At 36.0% G+C, this 8939-nt stretch overlaps 1 protein-coding gene and 1 non-coding gene across 2 annotated transcripts; both read left to right on the forward strand.

The window, feature by feature from the left end:
• The first annotated feature begins 2863 nt into the window (after nucleotides 1-2863).
• LOC120330916 (large ribosomal subunit protein eL8-like) lies at nucleotides 2864-7975 on the forward strand. Its single transcript, XM_039397907.2, has 8 exons — nucleotides 2864-2918; nucleotides 4217-4337; nucleotides 4752-4901; nucleotides 5340-5427; nucleotides 5768-5900; nucleotides 6286-6416; nucleotides 7178-7247; nucleotides 7819-7975. The coding sequence occupies exons 1-8, from the start codon at nucleotides 2916-2918 to the stop codon at nucleotides 7924-7926; spliced, it is 804 nt and encodes a 267-aa protein (XP_039253841.1). The 5' UTR covers nucleotides 2864-2915; the 3' UTR covers nucleotides 7927-7975.
• Nucleotides 6949-7018, forward strand: LOC120332093 (small nucleolar RNA SNORD24). Its single transcript, XR_005568050.1, has one exon. It is a non-coding gene; the product is annotated as a small nucleolar RNA SNORD24 (small nucleolar RNA).
• Nucleotides 7976-8939: the final 964 nt, after the last annotated feature.

Genomic DNA, 8939 nt, shown 5'->3' on the forward strand with positions numbered 1-8939 from the left:
ATCCATTTCGGTACGTGAGTTATCATATCACATTAAATCAGAATATTTGGATTGTCAAGCTAAAACTAATTTATCGCCGATCTTCGAAACACTTTGAACCCTATGTACACTAAATCAGTCAGTATGCAAATTGAGAAATGTGGAAGAAATGAGGAACCGGGAAGACTCTGTCACTTCCAAAAAAATACCTCTTTACTTATCATCAATGGCTGCTTCTACGGCGCCTTGTCCGGATCAAAAGTGTGAAAACGTCCTATAAAAAAACTCCAGACAAAGTTACTCAATAACTCTAAATACTTGGAAAAACGATTTAATTGGCCTATGATGTTGATATAACGGACCGGGATTTTTGAGTGCACGTCACATAAACTAATTTGAAAAACAGCTTGAGATCAATCTACATTATACCGGTGTGTTTTATCGGCTTTTGAATCTAGAAAATTATTTTAATAATGAAAATTTTGATGTCTATTTTGAGTATTCGGGCAAATCGGTTCGCATCTTCAAATCTATAAATGAGTCAATGTTCAGAATCATATCTGAAAACTATTTTTCACTGCCTGAGATGCTGAATAACTTTGGGAGGTGACGTCACTGATAACTTTTTGCTGATTGTCAGTGGATCTCGACACAAAGGTGTGATGACCAAACGCAGCTCCGGTATTTAATTTCCAAATATCGTTAAAGTAGCCTACACATTGTATTAAACAAACACAATAAATTATAAAATATAAACTCAGGGGCAGCGAGTTTTTAGGGTCGGTCAAAGAGGCCGACCGACTCCTAAGGGAAGTTTCTATCAGGATGAGCACTCTGGAACAGGCAAACATTATTCACAATATTGAAACACCACATATATATATTATATTACAAAGCAAATATACGTTAGTCATTATTATATAATGTTAGCTAACAAATCTTTTGGATACTTGAATTAAAAAAATATATTTAATATAGTCAACAGATCATTGAATTGCAGCTATTTGAATTTTTTATAACCAATATTGATATACAATAACACAACCATCAAGTTTCCAAATTCATTTGATTCCTGTACATATATTGCTTAGGCTGTGAATGGTGGCTTCTTATCGAAAATCGGAACATGAAATTATCAAGAGTTACTATGTAAGTGTAAAAAATGAATGTAAAAAGTGTTCATATACATACTTCGGGTGTAATATCGGGTCACATAAAGACGAGAGAAAATCTTCTTTTCACATCTCAATGAAAATCTGAATTCAATTGGTCCATTAGCTGTGAAGAAAACGATTCTTCACCTAACAGCATACATATGAGCACTTTGCGTCAGATAAAAAAGAAAGCTGCTAGTCGCTACAATTGAAAACAACCTCCGATGGATGTTTCTCCGACGCTTCACCCCAGAAAAATTCTCCTTAGACTTTACTGTGGCAAAATTTAGGATGCTCATTTTGCAAGTTTTTTGGAGAGTTGACACTTAGGCTACAAACTGATTTACATGCTCAAAACCATTATTTTCTAGGGATGGGCCGAGATTCGGATCCGGACTCGAATTCGAGTCGAATCCACGCAGTTTTTGGACTCGGATTCGATTTCGAGTCCACGTCATTTTTACCGAGTCTATAATAAATTTGGTTTTTCCTAATTTTCGCCTATGTATGCACTTTTACCTCTATAAATCTCAGTACATTCCCTGACTCGTTAAAATTCAAGGTTAGATCTGTGAGAATATCCCTCGTGTGTATTATAAACACTCTTGATAAAAACGACGACAGATATTCAGAAAATATATCGCATGTTGAAAACTATTGATCGCTTATAACAATGATGTCGCCACCAGTCGCCTCAAAACTATCTATTCTTCTATTGGTATACATGTGAATAATAAAATACAGTATATGTATTTTTGAGTTTTCGATTCGCGTAAAAATGAAACATGCTCTGGGTCTGGATCAACCCAAGGGGAAATTTTATCTATATATCTTATCGAATTTATTACGTACATTTTTTCTCTAAAAAGGGAGCAATGGAAAGCATGGAGAGTTTTAGAACTTTTACATGATCTACTAAATTGCAAGCAGATGTACCACATTGTACTGACGAGTGGCATCTCTCTACCATTTGCGCACGCGACATGGTAAGTTTGCGGCTGGAATTATGTAGAAGCATTGTAGTCAAAAGCTTTTTTATTTTTCATATTGACATGTAAGAATTTTTAAATAGCCGCACATTGACCCACGTTTACGTTTGTATTATGGTCACTAAAAAGAAAAGATATATTTCTAAGATGATTCAACAGCTACCTCCGGAACCATTAGGCAAAAAATATGAGCTACGACGTATGTTTGTGAGCGTACATTGATGTAGAATGGTCAAAATCGTGTTTTACTGCTATTCTATTGTGATGTCGCGGACTTGGAAGATTCGGTTCGAGATTCGTCGAATCTTTGTAATGTTGGACACGTCTCATTCCTATTATTTTCATTAAAATATGTAACCACGTGTCGCTTACAGGCACTACTAGCCTATTCTATTTTAGCCTAGTCCATCGCATCTTTTCCAGGACTAATTTTGATCATTGCAACTAAACTTTATCGAACGATATAATAACAATTAAAATTATTTATTTACATCTTATTTTTGGAGCACACAATTGAAAACTGACAAGAAACACGCCAAACCGCCAAAACTGGGAAATAGGCCCATCTGTCCAAATTGAGTGTCTGAGCGGCTGCAAAATATTACAATTGTTACGTAATTGTTAACTTTTTGCTGATTGGTCATTTTTCTGGAAAATAAACAAGGAAATTGATGCTCGGAAAACATCTATCAGTTTCGTAAAGTGACATTTTGTCAGAAGATGGCGCTGTTCAGAAACCCACTCATCCGTCACGAAACATGTCACAGTCTTTTTATTCGAGAAGACTGTCGGAATGGTTTGTACTGATTTTTTACCTTATTTAATCGTGCTCATATGCATCTCCCATTTGGTATTTAATACAACAACATTCCCTTCAGTGTCTAATATTGTTAATGAATTTCGCAAACCTTTCGTATCGAGCCTAAAACATCGAGTAAAACTAACATTTAGTACGGCACAGTTTTCTTGATTTTAAGAATGTCCTTCGTTTCTCGAACCTTTTGCAGTATTGTGTAGTCGATGACACAAGGCTGTAGTTGAGTAGAGTAACAGCTTATCGTTTTGCTGTATTGATTGATGCTCTCACTAAATCAGACTTATGTCATACTTTCTTACTGGTTGCAAAAGCAAACTTTTTTTTAAAATTTACTCGCGCAGCTACAGTTATTAATGCACTGGTCTGCATATTATAATTTGAATATTCCCCCTACATTCCATGAAAAATAGGGAATGGTCGCATAATTTATACCTAATGTCTTCATTTTTCATCAGCCAAAACCTCTAACTAGGGTGGCTTAGCCACTTTGCGGCCATCAACTTCATCTATTTAAAAATGGCGAAAAATTTAGCGAATTGCGGCGATATTACTCACACGTTATCGTCCACTTATCCCTTGTAGCTCTGCGAAATTACACTTAAATGCGGCCACAAACAACGAAGTTGCGACCGAAAACCCGGTCGAAGAAGAAAATGCACCATTTTTTCATGTTCCCAACTACCTATTGTCCCTGTAGGAAAGCTTGAAAATCCATAGAAATATAAGCGATAAAAAGATGAAACTTGGCAGGTGGGTAGAGTTGTGTTTTTTTTAACCATCTTTAAAGTTTCGCGTTTCTACATTTAAAGGAGGGGGAATATGGGGGTGCTCATTTCCAATACGTCGATAATATCTTAGTTGACCAATTTGCGACCACCGTGTTTTTTCTGTTTGATTGCTGTGATGCGGTGCTTTGTTTATAATTTGACGAGTTTTGTTCGAAATAACAGTTTCCTTAAAATATATGATGGTCAGAAATGCAATTAGAAGCCCAATTTTTTCACGCATGAAATCTGTGGTCGTTCATTCGTGAATACGTCTTCCATGTGTCATACTTGGGTGGCTTGTATAGCTTTAACCCCTTGTCGTAGAAAGTTGATTCGAAGTTTAGCGTGCAGAATAAGTGCCAATGCACTACGGTGAAAAAATTAATAGGATAGAAATATTGGTTTTTGTTTTATAGCGGTTTGAATGAAATCCTCTGCAGACTGGCTACACCACCCTACTTGAGCTTATTCAATGTACAGTTTGTTTTATAAATGCTCACCTTTATTTAGCCAAAAGGACGCAAATCTCGTGGAAGGCGTGTCGCCCCGGCACCGCATCTAGCTAGAAAAGCTGCTGCAAAGAAAGTTACAAATCCTTTATTCGAGAAGAGACCAAAGAACTTTTCAATAGGTAATGTTATAGCTGATGTCGCTTTTAAGAGTTTTTCCGTTCAATTCATTAAAACCATGACAGTCTTGCTTACATTGTGAAACAAGGCAAAACATGCACAGTTTCACACTGTTTTCTACTGTTCTATTGCTTACAATTCATCTATTTCAAGCGGTTTTCAATTAGCAATACCTGACCTATCGTCTATTTTATATCAAGACCATTTTATATGTTTCAACCTCTAAAACCTCCTCGCTGCACCAACCACAGAAAGTTGATTTTTTTCAAAGCTAACTTCGAATGTGGGCTAAAGTGCAGTCTTGCATCGTAAATAATAAGACATTTTCCTTACTGATAGTTGTACTTGATTTTTTTGCTCTTTAAATCAGAAGTTTCATCTGGAAATTTATGTGAAATCCAATTTTTATTTTATAGGTCAAGATATTCAGCCTAAAAGGGATCTTACAAGATTCGTAAGATGGCCGAAGTACATCAGACTACAGCGCCAAAAAATTGTTCTGCAAAGAAGATTGAAAATTCCACCTGCGATCAATCAATTCTCTCAAGCTCTCGATAGACAGACTGGTGAGTTATAAAAAAATCTTTTCTTAATGATGAACATATAGCCAAGGAGTATTTGGCTTTGTTTATCAAGATCGGTATTTCCAATGACAATTGCTTTTGTATACTCAAGAGCCGAAAGATTAGATAAGTAATGAGCTTTTCTGTACTCCCAACACCTGTAAAAAAAAAATTATTTCTACAACCGAAGTTATAGTTATCCGCCTCAATTGTTCATGTTAAGGTTTTTATTACCATATATTTTTCTTGTTTCTAATGTGTTTTTGTATTCACTCAGGTCTGTTTTATTAATAATGATGTCCCTTGTACCCTCTTAATAATGGTGCAAGTTTTCATGGTGTATGCTAATTAGCATATACCATGAGTTGCTTTTTTGTTGGCCTGATTGCCTTTCTGGCATTTGGTAAAACAAATAGCAGCAATTTTCAATATTGAACACAGCAACAGCATTCTTCCGTCTGGCAAACAAGTACAGACCCGAAACAAAGCACGATAAGAAGGAACGTCTCAGGAAACGTGCAGAGGAAAGGTATCAAATAACTTAATAATTTGTTTAATTATTTTGTAGATTTATCTTTTCACTAGTATCGGGGGTATTATTGATGTGGTGATGGTTCATGATTGAATTATATGATAATTTTGACATCATTGTTTACAGTTTACATAACCTGATAATTGCTTACAATCCTTTCAGTACCCTTTTTGTCAATAAACTTTCAATATCTGTCGCAGTGTTTTTTTATACCAAAACCAAAATGTGATTATGGCATGTCATAAAGTGAACACGTGGGCTGTAGGTTTCACAATTATGTTTAATTTAAACTAAAGAAATTTGCATGTATATTATATTCTAAAAATGTACTTTCCAGAGCTGCAGGAAAGCCAGATACACCCACTCGCCGTCCACATGTTGTGGCTAGTGGTGTGGCTACTGTAACAAACTTGATTGAAAGAAAGAAGGCTCAACTTGTTGTTATCGCACATGATGTGGAACCCATTGAGGTATGGACACGTGGATTCAATAATCTGTTGATCCATTTGTGGCTTATCAAAAATTTCATTCTGGAATATGACTGGAAAATATTTTCACTAAAAATAAATAGGTTTATTGTGGAGGAAAATCCCTTTTTTATTTAATTTACGTATTCTATGGTATTTAGGAGGAAAACGATATTTTGACAAAGATCTAATAGATTCAAATATCTGGCTTAGCACAGGAATAGTCCAAGTTTGTAAGATCATTGCACCCCCCTTTTTTGCACAAATCACATGCGTTTTTGGGATTCAAAAGTTTCAGAATGCATTGTTAATAAGCTCAGTCAAGAGTACTCGCTATTTTACAATCGTGAAATGTGTTTTATTGTACTGATAACTTGTTTTGTTTCAGATTGTCATTTTCCTGCCCGCTCTCTGCCGTAAGATGAATGTTCCATATTGCATTGTGAAGGGGAAAGCAAGACTCGGACGGTTGGTTCATCGTAAAACATGCACTTGTGTCGCTATCACAGATGTTAACAAGTAAAATAATATTTGGAATAACTTCCGTTTTGTGGCGCTATTATTTAGATATGTGAGCAAGCCTTATAATCATGAACTAATTCGTCTGTGTTCAATATTCGATTGCATTCTTCATCATCGGTGACGTCCCGTGCAAGGATAGTAGAATATTCCTTGTTGGGCTATTGGGATGTTGCTATCATGGATGTCCATATTCCAGTTGTTTGTAGCATAGCATTCAATTTCGCAAATAAAAGTTGATAGCGAATTTTGCTTGTATATTCCCGAGTAAAATGTAACAGCCTCAATTAGTCTGAATCAATCATTTGAAATGCTAAAAGTAGATTACTTTTGAAACAATTCTGTTCTGATACCTACTTTTGTGTGTCTATGGTTTAAATTAAGCTCCCATCATCCATCCATTAGCATTTACAACAAAAACAATCTCACAAACCTTGTTTAGTGAAGTTTGTCCAAGTATTACTTTAATATATATTTCTTCGTAAAGGCAATTTCAGCAAAATGCTGTTGTGGCGACACTCTCATATTCTCAGTCCAGTGATGACAGAAATATTTGCTAGCAGAATATTTCATGTTGATTCCCCACCAAGATCTCTGAGGACTGATAGAATATGGTCTGATGTTCATGTACAACATGTTGTTTAGTAGCGAATCGTTTTGAAATTGAGGTGAATGTATTATCCTGGCCACTATGTGAATGCCTGTTAACCGTACGTTGTAAAATACATACACCATCTGAATGGAACTTTTTTTCTTTACAGCGAGGACAAATCTGGATTGAGTAAGCTCATCGATACAGTGAGGACCAACTACAACGATCGTTTCGAAGAGGTCAGTATTAGGGTTATTATAAAGAATTTCATGCAGTTGAACTATATCTTAACGCCTAGATTGCCACAGGGTATTCTTGTCATCATCAGTAGTGTGTAGGAGTTAAGTTAGAACAGTAAAATACATCTGAGAAAACATGAATTGCCAATTTGGCATACTGTATGTCCAGTACGGAGTATTTTTGGTGGAATATTATGGATTTATGACCTAAAGCAAAACATGAGATTTTCTATTTGTACCTTCAGCCAGCTATGATGAAAGAATTTCTTCAGCTGAGTTTAAGTTGAATGAAACCTATTGACACTTTCTGAGCTTGATATCTTACTCTGATCCGCTTTTAATCTAAATTCAAGAGCGTTGTTTCATTCAAGTTTTTGATTTTGTGAACATCTATACAACTAAATATTTTTTGCTTTTAACTAATTCCTCCGATTAACCACATTCGAAACAGATTGCGGTTCTGATTTCTCCATTTTAAAAACCTATCACAACTGAGTGAACGAAACAAGTACCTTACAGCGGTTGTATTGTTCTGGTCTATATTTTTTCCAAAAATTTTTTCCATTTTTAGATCCGAAAACACTGGGGTGGTCAAGTTATGGGCAGCAAATCAATGGCTGCTATTGCAAAGCAAGAAAAAGTTCGTGCGCGTGAAATGGCGAACAAGGCTCAACTCTAATATGTCTATACATTGTATTTTCAAATACAAATTTGAGTATTTGCCTGCATTGAAGTTTTATTCTGTTTCAGAATTTGGAGTGGGGGCAGTAAGTTCACGGAGTTCCAAGTCATGTGAAGTGTGAATGCTGTCCTGAGGGTACTCTTGTAGTATGTGTACCGGGTTAAGGCCATAATCTTATTCAGGTCTTCCTTATTTTAGGACTGTGTGTTAGCCAAGTAAATATACCCATAGATTTCAGTCTTTTTACACAGCGTTATGAAAAATGGGCAAACAAATTCAGTTACTCCCTTATTGGTACACATACTTCTGGGGCGCCGTGATGGGCATTCGCTGTTAATGCTTAACTGTGTGCTCTTTGGCATGTGATCTATTGGCTTTAGGTGTCTCCACGCCTCCAGCAAAGAGCGTTTCTGGCTACGCCGCAGATGTCACGTGTTTATTTTTTGTTATCAGAGCGTAATAGTTCGATATCGACATTGCCGCTTGCTGCGCTCGTTCGTGTTTTTGCTGAATTTATTCGGATGCCAATTTAAAGTACTTTTTATATATATGTTCCAAAGAAAGAATATACTCTGGATTTCCCTGTACCTGTGTAACGATTTTGTTACACAAAAGTGTACATATGATATATGAATCCTTTTGGCAACACTTTTTAGTGAAATTAGGAGTTGCTTTAACTTCATCGCGTTTTCCCTTCCGACCTGATCAGCTGAGGCGGTATCGATTCGCGCGGGACCTTCGTATCCGTATGTTTGAGCATTGCTCTCTCACTTCTGAACAAACGTAATTGTTTCAGTAATTTCATGTTTTGATTTGGTTGAAAGTAATTTACTTTTCATAAATTTGTTTACTATTTACCAGCATAACAAGTTGCCACTGAATAGGTAAACTACGAGCGTCGTCGAATAAGGATAAAGAAAATTATTGTATTAAATTGTTGTTGATAGGCCAATATACTCACTTGCGTTCAAAGATAAGCGGAAGCATGTGGCTGGACAAATTTTTCGACA

The sequence above is a fragment of the Styela clava genome, chromosome 6, assembly GCF_964204865.1.
Source record: "Styela clava chromosome 6, kaStyClav1.hap1.2, whole genome shotgun sequence".
In the NCBI taxonomy this organism is placed as follows: Eukaryota; Metazoa; Chordata; class Ascidiacea; order Stolidobranchia; family Styelidae; genus Styela; species Styela clava.